A 20728-nucleotide genomic window follows, 5' to 3' on the forward strand; every position below is an offset into this window, starting at 1 on the left:
TTTTACTTAATTGAATTTGGCATCTTGTTCTTGTTCAGACTGGAATATGATGCTGTAAGCAATAAGCTGTCATGCTAGTTTTATGAAACCTTTGAAGACAGTGTCCATTGTATTGGGTATTGTCCACTATCTCAGGTAAAATTTCTCTTTGATCTTATTCTCAGAAAAAGAAAGAAGTGGATCCTGGATCCTTCCCACCCTACCCCCACCCCACTTCAGTCCTGGAAGCATTGCTATCTTATGCTTGATCTTATTTTCTGAAGCTCAGGGTTGAATTTACAGCTGAAACTTAGTTGTTGTTGTTGTTGTCAGGTTTTGTTACCTGACCAAGGCTTTTTTTTTTTTTTTAGAGACAGGGTTTCTCTGTGTAACTTTAGCGCCTGTCCGGGAACTCACTCAGTGGACCAGGCCAGGTTTGAACTCACAGAGATTTACCTGCCTCTGGCGTGCTGGGATTAAGGGTGTACACCACCACCGCCCAACTTTGACCAAACCATTCTTGAATTAAATCCAGTTCTGGCAGGCACTAAATTTGCAAAACTGCCTCAGTTGTGTGAGTACCTGGGATTACAGGTCTATACTATCAGGCCCAGATAATTAACCTTACTACTTAGCCTCAGTGTACAGTAAACTTGTTTAGTCTTATCTTAAACTTTGGAGTTTTAACTCTGACTTTATAAATACGTTTCTGGCAATAATACAAATGTCATTAGAGCTTTAATAAAAAATAAAATAGTAAAACAAATTCAGTGTGTCTCTCCACATTGAAGTTAGAAATAGAAAAATAAAATGTATTTCATACCAAAAGGGAGTCTAGGTATTAAAATTCAAGTTGGTTCACTTAGGGATTACAACATTGTCTTTTTTTTTTTTCCAGTTTATTTTGAAAAATCACAAGATTGGCTTAACAAAGAGATCTGAGGTATATACATTAGAACTTGGTTTGAATAGTTTCAACCCCTTTGATCCTCAGCCATACAGATAAAGAAAAGAAACTTACACACCTGCTGTTTTATGACTTAGAACCTTTGTAGGAATTCTGACTTAAGAAGCCTTGCTTTTAGAGTCTTGACTGGTGAGCCCCAGCCTTTTTGTTTCCTTATATTAGGAAGCAACTTTCTCAGTGTTACTTATCAGTTTCATTGTGTGTGTGTGTGTGTGTGTGTGTGTGTGTGTTGTTAGCATGTGTGTCTGTATACCATATGTGTGCAGTATTCTCAGTCCAAAAGAAGGTGCCTGGTCACTTTGGGACTGGAGTTACAGATAGTTGTTAGCTGCCATTTGAATGCTGGGAATTGAACCCTATTCCCCTGGAAGAGCAGTCAGTGCTCTAAACTGATGAGCCATATCTTCTGCAAAACATTTTTTTGTATCATAAATTAAATAACAGCTTACGGTAGCGTATGTGACTCTGGAGAGCAGGGATTGCCAAACTATAAGACAAAAATAACCATGAGTGGGCTGGGGAGATGCTCAGCAGTTAAGAGTGCTGGCTGCTCTTGCAGAGGACCAGAGTTTGGGTCACAGCTGGGGTCTGACACCCTCTTCTGATCTCCACAGGCACCCCACATACTTTTACACAATTACACATATAGAGAGATAATAAAAATTAACAAATACTAAAAAGAACTACAAATATCATGGATGACCAAAGGAAGATTTCCCATCTTTTTTTTTGGAGTTGAGGATTGAACCCAGGGCCTTGCGCTTGCTAGGCAAGCGCTCTACCACTGAGCTAAATCCCCAACCAAGATTTCCCATCTTGAGCACAGGTCAGGTGTCAGAATTTGGTCTGCTTTTGATAGGCATGCTGTCTTTTCCTTTGGTTTGACCATCCACTGGTAACCTTCCCTGTGTTGTTAAGCTACACAGCAGAGAGCGCTAGCTGCATTGCAGATTTTCCTCTGCGGGCAGCAAGAGCCCTAGGGCTGCACTGTTTCCTGTAAGCATTAGATCAGTTACTTCAGATTGGTCTGTTGTGTTTCTAGTGCTTCACAATTCTGTTTACACTTTTAGTCAGTAAGGTTTTAGTTAATAAAGTTTTTCAAGTTACACGACCCATCCAAAAAGATAAATGTCCTTTCAGATACTCCCAGAAAAACATGGTTTTCTGAGTTGAGAAGGAAATAATTTAAAATGGTCTCATTTAGTGGTTCTCAGCCATCCTAATGCTATGACCCTTTAATAGACTTTAATGTTGTGGTGACCCCTGCCAACCATAAAATTATTTCATTGCTACTTCATAAGTATACATTTGCTACTGTTAGGAATTGTAATATGAATATCTGATATGTAGGATAGCTGATATATGACCCTCAAAGAGGTCCAGAACCATGGGTGGATAACAATTATTGAATTGTTACATAGTGTTTTTATTTAACAATTACTGTACAGGTTAGGTGTTGAGTAAGTAAGTATGTTACTGACTGAGCAAGTAAAAATTATTATTTGTAACACAAGAAAGGAATTCTCAGTTATCTGTGGTATAGAAATACTTTTACATAGAGTTAAGTGAAGTTTTCAAAGGTTGTCCTAGGACTATGGAGCTTAGGATTAATGAAAATTCATTTTGTGGTCGTGTTTCTGTACTAAGTTCCACTCGTAGGCTTTAACAGATTCTGAGATTAGCTTGAGGAGTAAAATAAACAATAAAGTAAAAAAAAAGAAAAACATAAAAATTGCCCCAGGGCACTGTAGAGTTGGCAGCACCCATCTAAGAGCTCACAACTGACTGTAACTCTAGTTCTATAGGAGAAACACCCTCTTCTGCTCTCGGTGGGCACCAGACCTTACATGTGCACATAGATACATTCAGGCAAAACATCTCTACACATAAAATAAAATTAAATCGTAAATTTAAAAATTTAAATTAAAAACTCCATAGACATAGTTTTAAATGTGGTAAAAGGGCGCTGGTGAGATGGCTCAGTGGTTAAGAGTACTGTCTGCTCTTCCAGAGGTCCTGAGTTCAATTCCCAGAAACCACATGGTGGCTCACAACTAACTATAATGGCATTGGATGCCCTCTTCTGCCATGCAGGTGGACATGCAGATAGAGCACTCATACATAAAAAATTAAATACAACAACATAAAACAGGTGTTTGTGGCACACGCCTTTAACCTCATTACTCAGGAAGCAGAGGCAGGCAGATCACTGTGTTTGAGTCCAGCCTGACCTACAAAATGAGTTCCAGGATAGCCAGGGCTACACAGAGAAATCCTGTCTCAAAAAACAAAAAAACAAAAACAAACAAAAGGTGGTAAAGGGAGTTCCTGAAAACTAAATGACTTTGAAAAGGTATAAGAATACATTGGATAAAGGATAAGGATGGACAGGTTGTAGGTGTTCACCAGATTTTACCTATGCTAATTTGTAAAGAGAAATTTGATAATTGCAACCCAGTTGGTGGAAGGAGGGAACTGGCCAACTCCTGAAAAGTGTCTTCTAACCTCCTTGCACTAGCACACATACATACACAAAATCATTTTTTTTTAACTGTTGGTTTTTTTTTTTCTTATTGTTTTTAAGAAAATAAGAGCTGGAAAGATGGCTCAGTAGTTCAGAGTATATCCTTCTGTTGTAGAGGACACAAGTTTGGCCTGACATCCTCTTCTGGACTCACAGCACCTGCACTTAAAATATGCATTAACTCCCATACAAACACCTAATTTTCAAAAAAGCTACCCCTTTAATCCCAGCACTCAGGAGGCAGAGGTAGATAGATCTCTGTGGAGTTCAAGGCCAGCCTGGTCTACGAGTGAGTTCCAGGACAGCCAAAGCTACGTAGTAAGATTCTCTCTTAAATAAATAAGTAAATAATTAAATCTGCCTTTTAAAAAGTAACTTAAAAGATGAACTATCCAGGATATAAACTTCTAAGGTCCAAATCTAGGATTATACAATATAAGGCCTGGTAACAGCAGCTTCAGGATGACCAGTCAAGTGGTTTTGCCTGAGTGGAAAGAACTGATCTAGGTGTGTAATTCAGGGGGCTAATCCACAACTTAATCCGAAGTTTGTCTAGGCTGAGACAAAAGGTGAGAGTAGGCCTGAGAAAAGCATTTAGACACAAAGGAGTGTGCCAAGCCTGCTGACAGATTCTGTCCTTGGTAGAATCAGCTGATTGTGCTCATGCCCCTTGTCCCCAGGATAGCACTGAGACAGAAGGAGCCTGATGGGAAACAGCACTGGGGGTGGGGCAGGCATGTTGTAGCTGAGTAACTGTTTGAATATTGTGCTAAGCAATTTTTCTTTAACCTGAAGCTACAATCTAAGGAGCAGGGAAGGTAATAAATTAAACCTGATTGGACCTTGGAAGGTAGCTAAGAAACTGCCTCATAGGAACTTCCCTCAAAACTGGAGGTGGATGAGAAAAAGCTCTCTGGCATCATCTCCCAACACTGCCTGTCTTTCCATATTTTAGGGGATCACAGGACATGCTGTTGAAGTTCAGGCTTCCTATAGTTCAGCCTTTCTTGTGTCATAGTCTCTGAAGACACGGAAGGTCAACGACACCAGCACAGAGCAGTGTCCTACCTTCTCATTCAGGGTAGGGAGAAATGACAGCATGGATTAATACAAAGCGGGAAAGATAAATGTTGGTTAAGTGGAAGTGTCAAGTCTCGAGAAGATTCCCATTGTTGGGGGATGGGGTTCAGGGAAGATCCAGCCTTTGTCTCTGCTTGTACACTGTGAAGACATCCTGGCAGTCATTTAGTTCATTTAAGGAATGTTTGTGGTGTTTATATCAACGAATGTGTGGAGTCTTGAGTAATGTTGGTAATGCCTGTTAGGAGTGCTTAGCTAGTGTTTTATTGAGGATTTTGTTTCTTTCAGAATACTCAATTTCTAATCTTACTTGTAATGAACAAGCCTTTTTTTTTTTCTCTCAGAGCTGAGGACCAAACCCAGGGCCTTGTACTTGCTAGCAAGCGCTCTACCACTGAGCTAAATCCCCAACCCCATGAATGAGCCTTTAAACATCATAAAGACAGAAACTGTCTGTGGAGTTAAGGCAAAATGATTCAGGTTACTTTATCCTAGTAGTAAAAATGTCAGAATGGAAGAAAGTAAAGTTTATTGAGGCATGAGACATAACTGGTTTTTGAGATAGGGTTTCTTGGCTGTCCTGGAACTAATTCTATAGACCAGTCTGGCCTTGAACTCACAGAGATCTATCTGCCTCTGTCTCCCAGGTGCTGGGATTAGAGGTGCGCACCACCACCGCCTGGACATAACTTTTTTTTTTTTTTTGAAGTAAGATATAAATGTATAACCTAGGCTGGCCTTAAATATATAATTCATTTGCCTTAGCTGCCCAAGTGTCAGGATTATTGGCATGCATCATCATATCCAGTTCCTGAACAGTTACATTCAGAATGAGAACATAGAAGACCTAAGTCTTTAATTTATGCGATGGTTTATTATGATTTTTCTCCACTAGTTTACAGTTTAGATATTTAAACATCTCACCTTGGTGGTATTGGGAATCGATTCCAAAACTTTGTACATGCTGGGAAAGTTCCCAGTTACAGATATGTTCCCAGATCTTAGACATCTAAGTCTAAAGAAATACTGTTTGAGTTTTAATGCACTCTTAGTTAAGATAGAATTCCATCACTTCCCCTCTTGCATTTCCTCTCTCCAGTTCCTCCCAGATATTCCCTCAGTGCCCTTTCAGTGTCCCCCACTCTCAAATTGTTAGCCTCTTTTTCTTTGATTATTATCATTACATACATACTACAGAAGTATGTGTAGTTGGACTTCCCTTTGGGCCACTAACTCACAAATAATGATATAGAGACTAATTATAAAAGCTTGGCTCTTATAACTTACATTAACCTATTGCTATTGATCTACATCCTGCCACGTGGCTTATACCTCTCTCCCATTCTGTATATCGGATTTGTTCCATATCTCCCTGGCATCTCCTGTTTCTCCTCTTCCCAGAGTTCCTCTCTCTCTCCCCCTGTTCTCTCCTGCCTGTCTGTTGGACATTCAACTCTTTATTAAACCAATCAGAAGGCGCCTTAGGCAGAGACACATCTTTACAATGTACAAAAAGATTATTCCACAACATATACATATATATGTACATACATACATACACACACACACATACACACACACACACACACACACACACACACACACACATATATATATGCACAAATGTTTATGAAGCCATTTCTAGAAGAGACTCTTTCACACCCAGATTGGCTCTTACGATCTTTTACCCCCTTTCCATCTGCTCTTCTGGGATATTCTCTGAGCCATAAATTCAGGAGCTGTAGATGTGTCTGTTGGGGCAGGGCTCCTATGATCCATTGATCTCTGCATATGTCCAGATGTAGTCTTCTGTGATGGCCTCCAGCAGCCGTAAAGAGAAGTTTCTTTGATGAGGGGTAGCAGCTACACTTAACCAGGAAAGGTGTATGGCACACCAGATCTACAAAATACTTAGTCTTCTAAAAATACCTTTATTGAGATACAGTTTAGTATCTTAAGTATACATACTGGTTTTAAGTATATTCAGGGCTGTATAACCAGCACTACTATGTCATTTCAGAACATTTTTATCATTCCATGGAGAAACTTGAGGCCTACTGATAATTACTCTTTATTTTCCCTTCTAATCTACCTGGCAATCCCTATTCTTATTTTTTGTCCTTGTGGATTTGCCTAAAAGACAAATTCTTAAAGATTGGACAGCTATTTACCAAGCTTTTGTACATAAACATGCCATTTTGGTGAAAATAACATTTATCATGCTAATGCTTCCATATTAATAAATCACTATATATTAATTTTTAAGAATATCTTTTTTATTTTATTCTTGAGATTATAATATATTTACATTATTTTTCCCTTCCCTTTCCTCCCTCCAACTCTTCCCATTATACTCCTCCTTTTCCCTCTGTCAAGATTTACATCTTTTTCTCATTAATTGTTACATGCATGTATGTATATGTATATACATAAATGTTTCTAAATGTAACCTGCTCTGTCTGTGTAATGTTACTCAAATATATGTTTCCAGGACTGACAATTTGGTATTGGGTAACCAGTTGGTGTGCTCTTTCCTGAGGAAAACTGGCTCCCACTCTCAGCATTTTGTAGTTGCTGTAGTTCTTTGTGCAGGACTGAGGCCTCATGGCCTTTCAGCAGGTCTCTTGTTGCCCTTCTTCAGCTCATGTTTAGGCAGTCATGTTGGTGAGACATTATGATGTAACATCTGACATTAATAGGAGACACAGTCTCACAGCAAACTCCCAGATTCTCTGGCTCTTATAATAATCTACACCCCCCCTCGGCAGTGTCCCCAAGGTGTTTTGTAGATGTATCCATTTGAGTGGGGCTCTACACCTCTGCACTTGGATTGGTTGTGGTTTTCTCTAATGGTATCTATCTGTTGCAGAGAAGTTTTCTTGATGAGGACTACACTTACCTTTGAGTATAAGGACAAATATTTAGATGTATTTAGGGATTATGCTGGTTTAGTGAAATGCTAGTTGTTGGTCCTTTTCTAAGATCCATGACTTTGCCAGCACTGAGTAGTTGGCTAGGTTTCTAGTACTAGGCATGGTTTCCCTCTTGTTGAGCGGGCCTTACATTGGAGAGGAGTTGGTTGTCACCACTAAGGGATGTGTGTCACTGCTGCCCCTTAGGGTTATTATGCTGATTCAAGATTTAAAGCTATCTTGCATTTAGTAAACAAACCAGCTCTAATACAAGTGTTGACATAGTTCAAGATCTAGAGAATGTCACACACTCTTAGTTACTTCTGTTTTCAACTGTTGGTTTTCTCAAGACCATGGAAACAGGATAGTGTCTGATATATTACTTGGTGCTCAGTCAGGAAAGCTTTATTTCTATCACAGTGGAGGAATCTAGCTTTCCTCCCATTAAGCCTCTCCTCTTTACATTATGCCACACATTTTTCATATGTGTCCATTGATGACTTCTTAAAGTATTTGGAAGCAGTTCATAGGAATGTGAATTATTCCCCCTTTCTCTCATTTTTATAACCAAACAGAACTGTACAAATTTTTATCTGTTTTTATGTGAAAGCTGAAATCATAAATAGGCTAAAGGAGCAGAGAGAGAGAAAAACTTTCAGTGATTCCAGTATCTGTAAACAGAGACTTTCTCTGTCCTGCCCCATCCTGCAGCTGTTTCCAAATAATCACTCAGAGGCATAATACTAATTACAAACTGTTTGGCTTATTGCTCAGGCTTGTTACTAACTAGCTCTTACAATTTAAATTAACCCATTTCTATTAATCTATATTTTGTCACGTGTCTTGTGGCTTTACCTGTATTCTAACACATCTTGCTCCTCTGGCGGCTGGTTGGCATCTGCCCCAACTCTGCCCTTCTCCCTGTATCTCTGCTTGGATTTCCCACCTGGCTCTATCCTGTCTTGCTATAGGTCAAAGCAGCTTCTTTATTAATAAATGATAATAAAATATTCACAGCATACAGAAAGATATCCTACAGCAAATATCCGATATTTCACAGGTATAGAATTTGTGTAAAAAAGGGAACAGACTCATATAGCATTTTCAGCTTGTTTACTTTATGTTTTTAAGTAGCTGTAGTCAAAATGCCAGATGAGTTACTGAATTCTACATATACAAATTTTGATGCTTTAGAGAGCTCAAATTGGAATAGAAAGATAGCAAAAAAGGGATACATACCCACAGAGTTGAGGGATTATTTTAAAATGAAGTACACAATTGTCAAGTACACAATGTGGTAAATTTATATATACATACATATATATATATATGTGTATATATATATATATACATACATACATACGTACACACACATATGTTTACACTTCCATGCAGTGATCACAGAACTAATGAGTATTCTGACTATTGCAGGACCCTGACGTAGCCCCTTTGTCATGTATACCCCTTTAGAAGAACTATTGTGGCTTCTGTCACTACAGATTTTGTCTGTTCTTGAAATACATATAAATGGAATGACACAGTAGTGTTGTGTCAGGCTTGTTTGATTAATCATTATGTCTACAAGATCCAGTCATATTGTTTTCTATCAGCAATTTTTTCTTTATTGTATTACATAAATCAATTTATATATTGGTTCACATGTAGAGATTTATGTGTTTGCAGGTTTTTATTTTTTATTTTATTTTTTTAAAAGATTTATTTATTTATTATGTATACAGAAGAGGGTGCCAGATCTCATTACAGATGGTTGTGAGCCACCATGTAGTTGCTGGGAATTGAACTCAGGACCTCTAGAAGAACAGTTGGTGCTCTTAACCTCTGAGCCATCTCTCCAGCCCAGGTTTTTATTTTTTATGACTAAAGTTATTTAAAACGTTTTTATACTTGCCTTTTAGTTAATATATTTACTAATTTTCTTGGGCCAAAGAATTCTATAGTTGTTTTCAAATGCAGAAAAATTAATTTGAACAGAATGGGGCCAGTTATATGGCTCAGTATGCAAAGTAGTTGCTGTGAAGCTATGAGCTTGATACTGGAACCCACTCAAAAGTGGAAGGACAGAATTGAGTCTACAAAGTGGTTTCTGATCTCTCCATGCGTGCTGCAGCATAATGTTCTCCCCTTTGTATCATGCACACACATAACAATAATAAATCCATTATCATTGCCATCATCATCATCATTAAGATAGAATGCCAAGCCTGTCTCATAGAAAGTTTTAAGTTCATGTTAGTGCAAATACACCATTATCTTAGTCACTTTTCTATTGCTGTGAAGAGACACCATGACCAAGGGAACTTAGAAAAGGAAGCATTTAATTGGGGCTTGCTTACAGTTTCAGATGGTGAGTCCATGGCTGTTACAGTGAGGTGTATGGCAGAAAGAGAGAGGGAGGAAGGAAGGGAGGGAGGAAAGGAGAGGGGTAGAAAGGTACAGAAAGACAGAGGAGCTCACTGGGAATGGCATGGGCCTTTAGAACTCAAAGCCCATCCTCAGTGACGTATTTCCTCCAACAGGGCCACACCTCTTAATCTTTCCCAAACAATTCTACCAACTGTTGAACAAGCATTCAAATACATGAGCCTGGGTCATTGGGTGAATAAGCATTCAAATATATGAGCTGGGGCAGCGGGGGTGGGGGGTGGGAGGGTGACCATTCTCATTCAAATACTATACCATTTCAATTTTTTATAATAGAGCTGGGGGGGAAATAACAATGACCATTTAGGATGGTGTCCTATACTTGTTCTGTATGGGAATTACATGTTCAGTGGTTGAGTAATAGTAGGTACTATGCTAGATGCTAAAGATACATAAATGAAAGACAGACTCTTTACTCACCAAGCAATGAACAAGTGATCAGAACATAATGTTAAAAATGCAATAATAGAACAAACAGGGTAGTACTTGGAGTATCTCTAAACTAGAGTTAGGAAGAGGAGGCATCTTGGAGAAATGGCATCTAATTTGTATTCTAAATATTGAAATTATCTCTTCAAATTGAAATTATCTCTGTGACAGTGAAAATTGTCATAGAGGTGAGTAAGTTAATGAGAAATTTTAGATGACATTTTCAGATACTAAAATTAGCTGACCAAGTGGGGGTTCAACTTTTAAAAGCCTTTGAATAATAAATATCAAGGAGATTTGATATCAGCCTCAGGCCAGAAGGGAGCCACTGAAGACTGTTTATTAAAGACGACTTTGAATATATAAAAACCAGTTTCATTAACTACCAATTCACAGTCCTCTTGAGAAGATCACTTCCTCTCTCAAAAGGAGATAAACTTTTGAGTTACTATATTATTATTGAAGGTTGTTTTTTTTTTCTTTTTCTTTTTTTTTTTTTTTTTGGTTTTTCGAGACAGGGTTTCTTCTCTGTGTAGCTTTGTGCCTTTCCTGGAACTCACTTTGTAGACCAGTCTGGCCTCGAACTCACAGAGATCCACCTGCCTCTGCCTCCTGAGTGCTGGGATTAAAGGTGTGCGCCACCTCCGCCCGACTATTGAAGATTTTTAACAGGAAAATGACATGAACAATTTATATTTTATACATTAAACATTCCTAGTAATTCCACCTTGTCTTTAAGATGCTCACATCATAATTTGGTGCTTATCATTTGGTTTGAATTTTAAAATAGAATTAAAACTTTGACTTCTATAACTAAAAATGTGACAGAATTAAAAGTTAGTTTCTAGGATTTAACTTTGATAATAGCAAAGACAATAAACACTGGAAAGTGGATTAGATGTATAATTTTATATATTTTATAAATGAAAGTTGAGGAATTTGTAAATCTTTTGTGGCTTGGATTTTGTCATCTTTTTATTAAATCCGTCTACTTACTGAAGTTTACTATGATGGTAAAAAAAAATACTATAGGTTGCTTTTATTTTAAAGCCAATTAAAGCTACCTACAGGCCACAAATTAAAAAGACTTTCTTGTAACTAGAGAGTTTTCTTAAATAATTTAGTTTTTCTTCCTAAGTAGTGTAGTCACTAATAATTGTAATAGTTTGTGATAACATTATATTCATTCATACATTGGGAGAACCAGTGATCTGAATGTAAATTAGAGATTGACAAACTTTCGTTGCTGAGAATGATTGTTACATTTTTTAAAAGATTTATTTATTTATTATATATACCATGTTCTACCTGCATGTATGCCTGCAGGCCAGCAGAGGGCATCAGATCTCATTACAGATGATTGTGAGCCACCATGTGGTTGCTGGGAATTGAACTCAGGTCCTCTGGAAGAGCAGCCAGTGCTCTTAACCACTGAGCCATCTCTTCAGCCCATATTTTCATTTTTATTAAGGGGAGAATTTGTAACAGATATTCTTTTTTTTTTTTTTTGGAGCTGAGGCTCAAACCCTGGGCCTTGCGCTTGCTAGGCAAGTGCTCTACCATTGAGCTAAATCCCCAACCACCAAAATATTCCTTACAAAGTAAAATACTTACTTGCTAGCCCCATATTGAGAAATCTAGTCTCTTATCTATATGAATGTAATTTAAGTTCTTGACACATTCGGTTTTTTTTTTTCTAATTTTTTAAATTTGTTTTAGAACTGACATTTGAAGTGTAAAATTTTTATTTTTTACAGAGAAGATGGTGAATTAGAGGATGGTGAGATAGATGATGCAGGATTTGAAGAAACACAAGATCAGGAAGCAAAAGAGAATGAAAAGCAGAAAGATGAGAAAGCCTACAGAAAATCAAGAAAAAAACACAAGAAAGAAAGAGAAAAGAAAAAATCCAAAAGGAGAAAACACGAGAAACATAAGGTTAGTTAAGCTAACATCAGCTTTCCATTCCTTTTTGTTGTTTGCTTGCTCACTTGTTTGAGACAGTGTCTCATGTAACCCAGAGCTGTAAGTCATTCGATAGCTGAGCCATCTCTCCAGCCTAGAGCAAGAATTTGTCCATATCACTCAAGGGTCTATGGAATAACATACCCTACTGGTTAACACCACTGGTTGAAACAAGCTTCTGTGGTGATGAACTAGTTTCCTTCTTGTGAATGTCACATGCTTCTTTGTTTCCTTTCAGCGTAACTCTCCATCTGGTGATGACAGTTCTGACTACAGCCTGGATTCAGATGTTGAACATATGGAAAGTTCCTATAAGAGAAGAACGAGCTTCTACAGGGATTATGACATTCCATTTTCTCAGGTATTGTCTTTTTTATTATGATAAAACATGTGCAGCATAAAATATACCATGTAACTGCCTTTCAGAGTATGATTTAGTGGCATTAAATATATCTGCAGTATTTATCATCACTGCCCTCCATCTCCAGAACTTCTTATTCTTTTGAAACAGATCTCCTGTACCTGGGGACCAGCCCTGCGCCTCACTCCTCTTAACTGCTGCCTCTCTTTTGTCTATGAAGCGGCCTCTTCTGGGCTCTGTTGTGCTTTTGTCCTTTAGGACCTGACCTGTGTCACTCAACGTGTTTACACTCCATTCTTGTATATGCTCCATTTTTGCTTATCCATTTATCTGTTGAGGGACCTTTGGGTTGTTTGCATTTTTGCCTGTTGTGAATAGTCCAATTTATTAAAATGGGTGTAAAATTGTCTTCAAAACCTTTCATTCATTTCCTTGGAGCATATGCCTAATAGTGAAATTATTGGTGCTTTTTTTTTTTTTTTTGTGGAGCTGAGGCTCGAACCCAGGGCCTTGTGCTTGCTAGGCAAGCACTCTATCACTGAGCTAAATCCCCAACCCTTGGTTCTCCTTTTTAACTTTCTGAGGAACCAGCAAGCCATTTTCACAGACTGTCCTATTTTACCTTTCCATCAGGAATATGCTTGAGGCATCTTCTTGGTGTCCTTGCTGAGGGCTTGTTCTTTTCTGTTTTCACTGGCCGTGGGAAGTAGAAAAGGGGTGTTTAAGTGGCATTCATGTTGTGGTTTTTCGCATTGTCTTTTAAAGGTGTCAAATACAAGTTTAAGTTGCATGGTTTTTTTTGGGGGGGAGGGGGATACTTGAAAATCTGTCATGCTAGCATATGTTTGGATACAAAGGGAAGAGCTTAGCTGCCTGTGTCTGGAGGGGCTGGTTCTGTGGGTGGAGCCTGACAGTTGGAGATCCTCAGGGGTGGGTCCTGGTCACTTGCATGCCTTTTTCTTTGGAAAAGGAATTTACATATGTTGGCATGAATTTTAAAATATTTGTATGCCTATGACTATTGAGACACAGAACATGGAAAATAAAAGCTAAGAATAAAAGTACAGTGTTTAATAATGTAAGTGGCATTTAGTGTACTGCATTTAGTGTTAAATATGGTAATAAGGAAATACTAATGTAGTCAGAACTAATAACTGTCTTTTATCTTTTGTTCTCCCAACTTTCAGGGGGGAAAGATACTCTGTGTTACTATCAATTGCTATTATTAGTTGAACATTTCTGATAATGATTGTCCATTTTTACCTAGCATGGACATATATCAGGAAGTTACATGACATCAAAGAAGAGTCAACATAACAAAAAATACAACAGTAAAGAATATGCTGAGTCTAGTTTCTACAGTGATGATAACTTTGGTAACTACAGTGATGACAACTTTGGTAATTATAACCACGAGGAAGAAGATGACTTTTCCAGTCAGCTGAAATATTATAGACAATCTCAGGAATCCTCAGGGAAAAAACAGAGAACTAAAGGAAGCCCGCCAGGTGAGTTTAAAGTTAGTCTATCTTAAAATGTGAGAACCATATAGGTTTACAATAATGAATTTCTTAGTTCCTTTAAATTAGAGTAAATCTAATTTTTAAAAAAGGTGTAGCTTTTAAAAGGGGTGTGGTTGTGCATGCCTTTAATCCCAGCACCAGGGAGGTAGAGGCAGGAGAATATATGTGAATTCAATGCCAGCTTGATCTACATAGTGAGCTCTAGCTCAGCCAGGACCACATAGAGATCCAGTCTCAAAATAAAGCAAAGCAAAACAAAACAAAATGAATTATGAACCAGATGATGTGGCTCATGCTTATAATCCCAGCACTTGAGAAGCTGAGATGGGAAGACCACTGGGAGTTCTAGGCCAGCCTGGGCGACAGGGTGAAACCCTACCTCAAAACAAAGATAGATGAAAATAGTTCATTATGAAAAACAAACTTCCACAATTTAAAGACATAGCCACACACATACATTTTTATCTGTATGCCAGGTTGACATCTGAAAATATGATATACCAGTCTTTATAACTGTACTTCCTCAGCATTTAAAAGTGTAACATCCTCTAGATTCCTATCCGCACCATTTTTTACATTTTTTGAGATGGATATTAGTGTGTTCTCTTTTTGCTATTTAATTTCTTTATTTTTAGATTTGTTATTTTTAAGTGTGTGTGTGTGTATGTGTGTATCTGCATGTGGGTATGTGCACAGGAATTCAGGTGCCCACAGAGTCCAGAAGAAGGCATCAGATCCTTTAGAGCTGGAGTTAAAGATGGTTGTGAGTTGCCTAATGTGGGTGCAAGAGCAGTGTGTGGTCTTAACTGCTGAGCCATTTCTGTAGCCCTCTTGATTTCCTGTAGTAAAGTGAAACTTTTCACATATTCATTGGTTGTTTCATAGGTCATTAAAAAAGCTTATTTTGTATAACTTTGATAAAAAGTAACAATTGCATTGTATTGTAATTCAGTATCCTGTTTGTGTTGTTTATTTTGAGATAGTCTCAGTATGTAATCCTACCCGTCCTGGAACTCAGGGTAATCCTCTTGCCTATGCCTCCCAAGTTCCAACATACAATTTTTTAAATTGGATATCTTTTCAGATTTTTTTTTTCCGGTGCTGAAGATTGAACCCAGGGTCTCATGTATGCCAGGCAAACACTCTACCACTGAGCTGTATCCCTGGAGCACCCTTTTAGATACTTCTGTTGGGTACAGCATCTTGCCATGTAGCCCAGTGTAGTCTCAAACATGTGTTCCTCCTACCTCAGCCTCTGCAGTGCTAGGGAGGCACTTTAAAATACCAGTGTTTTTGGCCGGGCGGTGGTGGCACACACCTTTAATCCCAGCACTCGGGAGGCAGAGACAGGTGGATCCTGTGAGTTCGAGGCCAGCCTGGGCTACCAAGTGAGTCCCAGGAAAGGCGCAAAGCTACACAGAGAAACCCTGTCTCGAAAAAACCAAAAATAAATAAATAAAATAAAATACCAGTGTTTTCAAAAACAAACAACCAATGAAGATATATGGAAACAACATTATTATGAGAAATCTGGCTTGCTACAGATGAACTACTGTTACCTGTATCTTTCTTAAAATATAACTGTAATGATTAGTTCTCTTAAAAAACAGAGGCTTGTTAATCATCTTATCCCAAGATGGGGATGGGGAGACAAGTGGCTTCTCTAGACTCTTAAGCCTTGTGTCCTATGTAGCTAACACCTCCATCTTTTGAGAAAGAAGCAGTACTCAAAAGGTGGAGATGGGTTAACTTTCTCACTGGCTCTTAGGAGAAAGAAGGATGATTTACTGTAGACTGTTAAAAATATATTGGTATTTGTAAGCTAATTGATGTTAGTTATATTGCTTTTTCTGTAATATTTAAAGCACATTTTAACTTTTTAGGTTCTGAATACCGGATTAAAAATTTTAATACTAGTCATGGACGTGTTTTGCCGAAGAAAATCAAAAGAAAAGAACACCGTGGGGCAAGAGTCACTAAAGGGCCTAGTGTCTTTTCAGGAATGGATGACTTTCAAGAGGTACTGAGAACTTATGTGTAAGGAGGGGAAGGCCTTTTTTCATTTTTTAAATCATTTGGTTGCAAAGAATACATCGTGATTGTAATGTTACTGTCTGAATAAATGAAAAATTTACCACTAAGATCCAATGAATATAAATAAAATCCTCTCCAAAGAAAATTTCAAGTTAGTCATGATATTAGTATATAGCTACACATTTAAGAGATTTAGAAATAAAATAAGGTGTATATGAAAAGCCTCAAAATAAAATTGATCTGTTTCTAAGCAAAACCATATCGCCTATTCCTCCTTCATTGTGTTCTCCTCTCCTAGAGGCCTTTCTCCCCAGTGCACACAGCAATAACAGGGTGATATAGCTCAGTGGGCCAAGAAGGAAGGTGCTGGTAAGTTTATTTATTTATCAGAGCTGAAAGCACTGAAATGGTGGAAAGGGAATATAAATGGCCAGAGAGATGAACTTAAATACTTTTTATCTAAGTTATTCAGCAAATGCATGTTCAGTTGAGCTGCATTCTGAACTGTACGTTTCAGCAGCTCTGACCTGGAGTTATTGAGTTCCTGTATTCTGTCCTATTTCTAGCTTTGATTCAGTCACACAGAGGCAAGAGTGGACTTTTAAATATCCTCATTACATTTTATGAATTTTGTGCTCATGTGTGATTATGTAGGGACAGCACACATGGAGGTCAGAAGACAACCAGGTGGATCCCATAGGTCCTGGGGTTTGGTGCAGGTGTCTCCACCAGCAGGCCATCTCATAGGCCCTCGAGTTGACTTTAAAAACAGCAACCTTGAGTACACTACATGGCTGTAGTTTGAAAATGCTTGGTTTGGGGCTAGAGAGAAGCCTTAGCAGTTAAGAGCACTTACTGTTTTTCAGAGGACACAGATTCAATTCCCAGCATCCACATGGCAGTTCACAGCCACCTATAACTCCAGTTCTAGGGGACCTGACATCCTCTGCTGGCCTCTTCAGGCACCAGACACACACATGATGTACATACATACTGTAGGCAGGACACTCATACACGTGAAATAAAAATAAATACATCTTTAAAAAGAAATGAACATGCTTGATTTTCTGGTGGGTATTTAGATAATGGGCAGAGGTTTTTTTGTTTGTTTTGTTTTTGTTTTTGTTTCTCTGTGTAGCTTTGCGCCTTTCCTGGAACTCACTCTGTAGCCCAGGCTGGTCTCACAGAGATCTGCCTGGCTCTGCCTTCTGAGTGCTAGGGTTAAAGGCGTGCATCACCATCGCCTGGCTCAGAGGTTTCTTAATGTATACTACTTAGAATACTATTTAAGGATATATTCACAAGTTTGATCTAAAAATAAAATATGCCATAGAGATATTTGCACCCCCATATTTATTGCTACTTTATTCACTATAGTGAAGACTAGGTCTGGTTAATTTCAGTGTGTGATTTTATTTGCAAGTTTTTTTTAAAGATTTATTTATTTTGTATACAGTGTTGTGCCTGTACACCAGAAGAGGACACCAAATCTCATTATAGACAATTGTGAGCCACCATGTGGTTGCTGGGAATTGAACTCATGTCCTCTGTAACAGCAGCCAGTGGTTTTAACCGCTGAGCCATCTCTCCAGCCCTACTTGCAAGATTTTTATATAAAGTTTAAAAAATTAAAAGTTCAGGCTGAAGAGATGGCTCAGTGGTTAAGAGTACTTGTCTTTGCAGAGACCTTGGTTTGGTTCCTAGCACCCACACAATAGCTCACAACCATTCAAAAATCCAGTTCCAGGGCATCTGACACCCTCATCTGACATTGGGCATCAGACACTGTAAGTATGGTATACATACAGACATACAGACAAAACAGTCATACATAAAAATAAGTTAATGTGAAAATTTTAAAGTTCATATCTAGATTCATTTGTAAGATGCAGTAATACCATCCTGCTTTAGGGGATATAAGCCAGCATTTCATGTATGAAAAGTGGTGAGCAGATTAGGCATAAAGAGGCCTCTTTTACTCTGTTCCTCCATCGTTCTCAGCCTCCTCCTCCTTTCCTCACCTAATGTTTACTGAGCTTCTCCTGTTCCATGGATAAGAGCTTTCTTATTATAGTTTTCACTGTTATATTTGTTCATTTTCTTAGACGTAAGAGATTTCTAGAATGCCTTGCTTTTAAGTAAGGTAAACTTAAGTAAGTTTGCTCCATTCCTGATGCTTATACAATAGGCCTAAAAATAATTAGTTCTCAAAAAAGTGCCTTCAAGCAGCTTACTGTCTGTTTATACTTGAATCTGTAAAATGAAGGTGTATGGTGTTAACTCTTGAGGAAGCCTACAAATACTAACATTTAAATGCCTCTAGATACAGGCACTAACTCAGTCTCATTATTATTTAGTAGGACAGTCAAGATAAAAATACATTATCATGTGTCAGTTAATTGGCTGTAATGAGAGAAATTTTGTATGTATGCAAGTATGTGTTAGTGTGTGTTTATATATGATGCACATGTGTATGCATGTGAAGACCAGACAGCACCTTGTATGTGTTCTTCAGGATCTGGGCACCTTCTTTGAGACAGGGTTTCTCATTTGGCCAGGAGCCCCTTGATTAGGCTGGCAGGCTGGCTAGGGACCCCAAGAATCTATCTGTCTTTGTCTACCTTCCCAACACTGGGATTACAGGCACAAGCCACTACGTCTGACTTTTTTACACAGGTTATGGGGCCTGTGCCCCATTCTCTTTGCTGACTGAGCACCTCCCCAGCCCAGAGATACTTAGGATGCAAGAGCCCAAATGAAAGCGTAAATCTAATTAATCTTACCAATAAAAAAATCAGGAGTCAATTATTGGGGTAAGAATCTGAAAGATCAGAGAACCAGGAGCAGCCACCAGTTGCTTCCTACCTCTTCAGTTACTTAGTCCAAAAGCCTTGCCTTACCACTTCTTGTCTCCTCTCTCTACAGTCCTCCAAACTTCTATGGTCACCTAGTGACTAGCCCTGCCCTCTGACTCCAAGCAAGCTTTATTTGTCAGAACACAATCAAAATATCACATAACGTGGTGATGCACGACTTTAATCCCAGCACTCGGGAGGCAGAGGCAGGCAGATCTCTGTGAGTTCGAGGCCAACCTAGTCTACAAAGCAAGTTCCGGGACAGCCTCCAAAGCTACAGAGAAACCCTGTCTCAAAAAACCATATATATATATATATCACATAACACCCAAGGGAAAAGGCAAACTAATCCAATTAGAAAGAATAAATAGTTACTGGATTCATATTGTGTTCATGCTTGAAAAAGATTATTTATTTATATAAAACTTGTGAATGTAAGTCATTACAGTTAGCCTGCTTCAATGATGTATTCTGCCTCCTTATTCCTTCTGATACGTAGGGCCAAAGTTGAATAGGTGGGAACTATGGAAAGAAGTAGGGCTGTGAAGTTTCTTCTTCACTTAACGTACTTCTTTCTCTCACCTTAAGTTGTGACTTCTGTTCTTTCTTCTCTGAGAAAGTGCACAGAAACCACACTGTACAAAGCCTGTCATCCCCACCGTCTGGAAACATGCACCAGTGGGAAGAGAGACCGCTTTCGTCATTACCTTTGGCATCTTATTGTAAATTAGGTCAGGTTTCGTCCCATAAGGATTGTGAGCATTCTTTTTCCTAAAGTTGTTTTTCTGTAACTTGATTTCATTATTCACTGCATAATATCCTGCCACCTTAGTGCAGCGTGCCATCATTTATTGTATCCTCGTTGTGTGTGGCCAGTGTTTTCAGGTTTAAGTAATTTTGCAGTAATTACTGTAAATAAAGTTTTGTGTGTGCTTCCCCATTCTTAGACTAATTCTGAAAAGTCAAAATTCTGTGTTTAACACTTACATGTTTGTTTATTTTTGTGGTGCTGGGGATTGAATTGGACCTTGTGCAGTGCTAGGCAAATACTGACATGCCGAGCTGCAGCCTTGGCATCAGGGTGGATGTTTTAAAGTTGCTTATCCTGTATCTGTCAGCAGTTCACGAGAGTTTATATTTTATAGCACCTTTACCAAACCTGAGTATTATTATAAAGTTTCAGGCCTTTTATACTGTTATTTTAAAATAGACCTTTAAAAGACAAAAGGCCTCCTTGCAGCCAGTAGGAGCAATAAACAAGACCACCAGAAGCAATTCTCTCCAGTTAAATGAATAGACTCAGCATGGCTAATCTTGATTACTATTAGTAGTCAAGTTATACTGCTTTCTAGCTCCATGTAAGTATGTCTTAACCTGTATTGATATTTCATATCTTACATTCATGGCAATTTTTTTCTTGCAGTACAGTAAACCAGGGAAAAAGTGGAAAGTTATGACTCAGGAGTTTATTAACCAGCACACAGTGGAGCACAAAGGAAAACAGATCTGTAAATACTTCCTGGAAGGGAGGTGTATTAAGGTAAATGTTCCTGTGAAGGGTATGACAGATCATTCTAACTTTCAACGTAAACTTTAGAATTTAGTCCTTTGAGGAGTGGTTATTTTCTTTCATTACTCATATAGTTGCAATAACGCT

The 20728-nt window shown here is 38.3% G+C and overlaps 1 protein-coding gene across 1 annotated transcript in view; it reads left to right on the forward strand.

Moving 5' to 3' along the window:
• Zc3h6 (zinc finger CCCH-type containing 6) overlaps positions 1–20728 on the forward strand; it is a 46095-nt gene that overhangs the window by 11774 nt on the left and 13593 nt on the right. Inside the window, exons 2-6 of the mRNA XM_036184663.1 lie at positions 12091–12271; positions 12537–12659; positions 13927–14167; positions 16066–16202; positions 20495–20611. Coding sequence (XP_036040556.1) covers positions 12091–12271; positions 12537–12659; positions 13927–14167; positions 16066–16202; positions 20495–20611 — 799 coding nt within the window. The remainder of the gene's footprint in view (positions 1–12090; positions 12272–12536; positions 12660–13926; positions 14168–16065; positions 16203–20494; positions 20612–20728) is intronic.

This window comes from Onychomys torridus, chromosome 4 (genome assembly GCF_903995425.1).
Source record: "Onychomys torridus chromosome 4, mOncTor1.1, whole genome shotgun sequence".
NCBI classification, from domain to species: domain Eukaryota; kingdom Metazoa; phylum Chordata; class Mammalia; order Rodentia; family Cricetidae; genus Onychomys; species Onychomys torridus.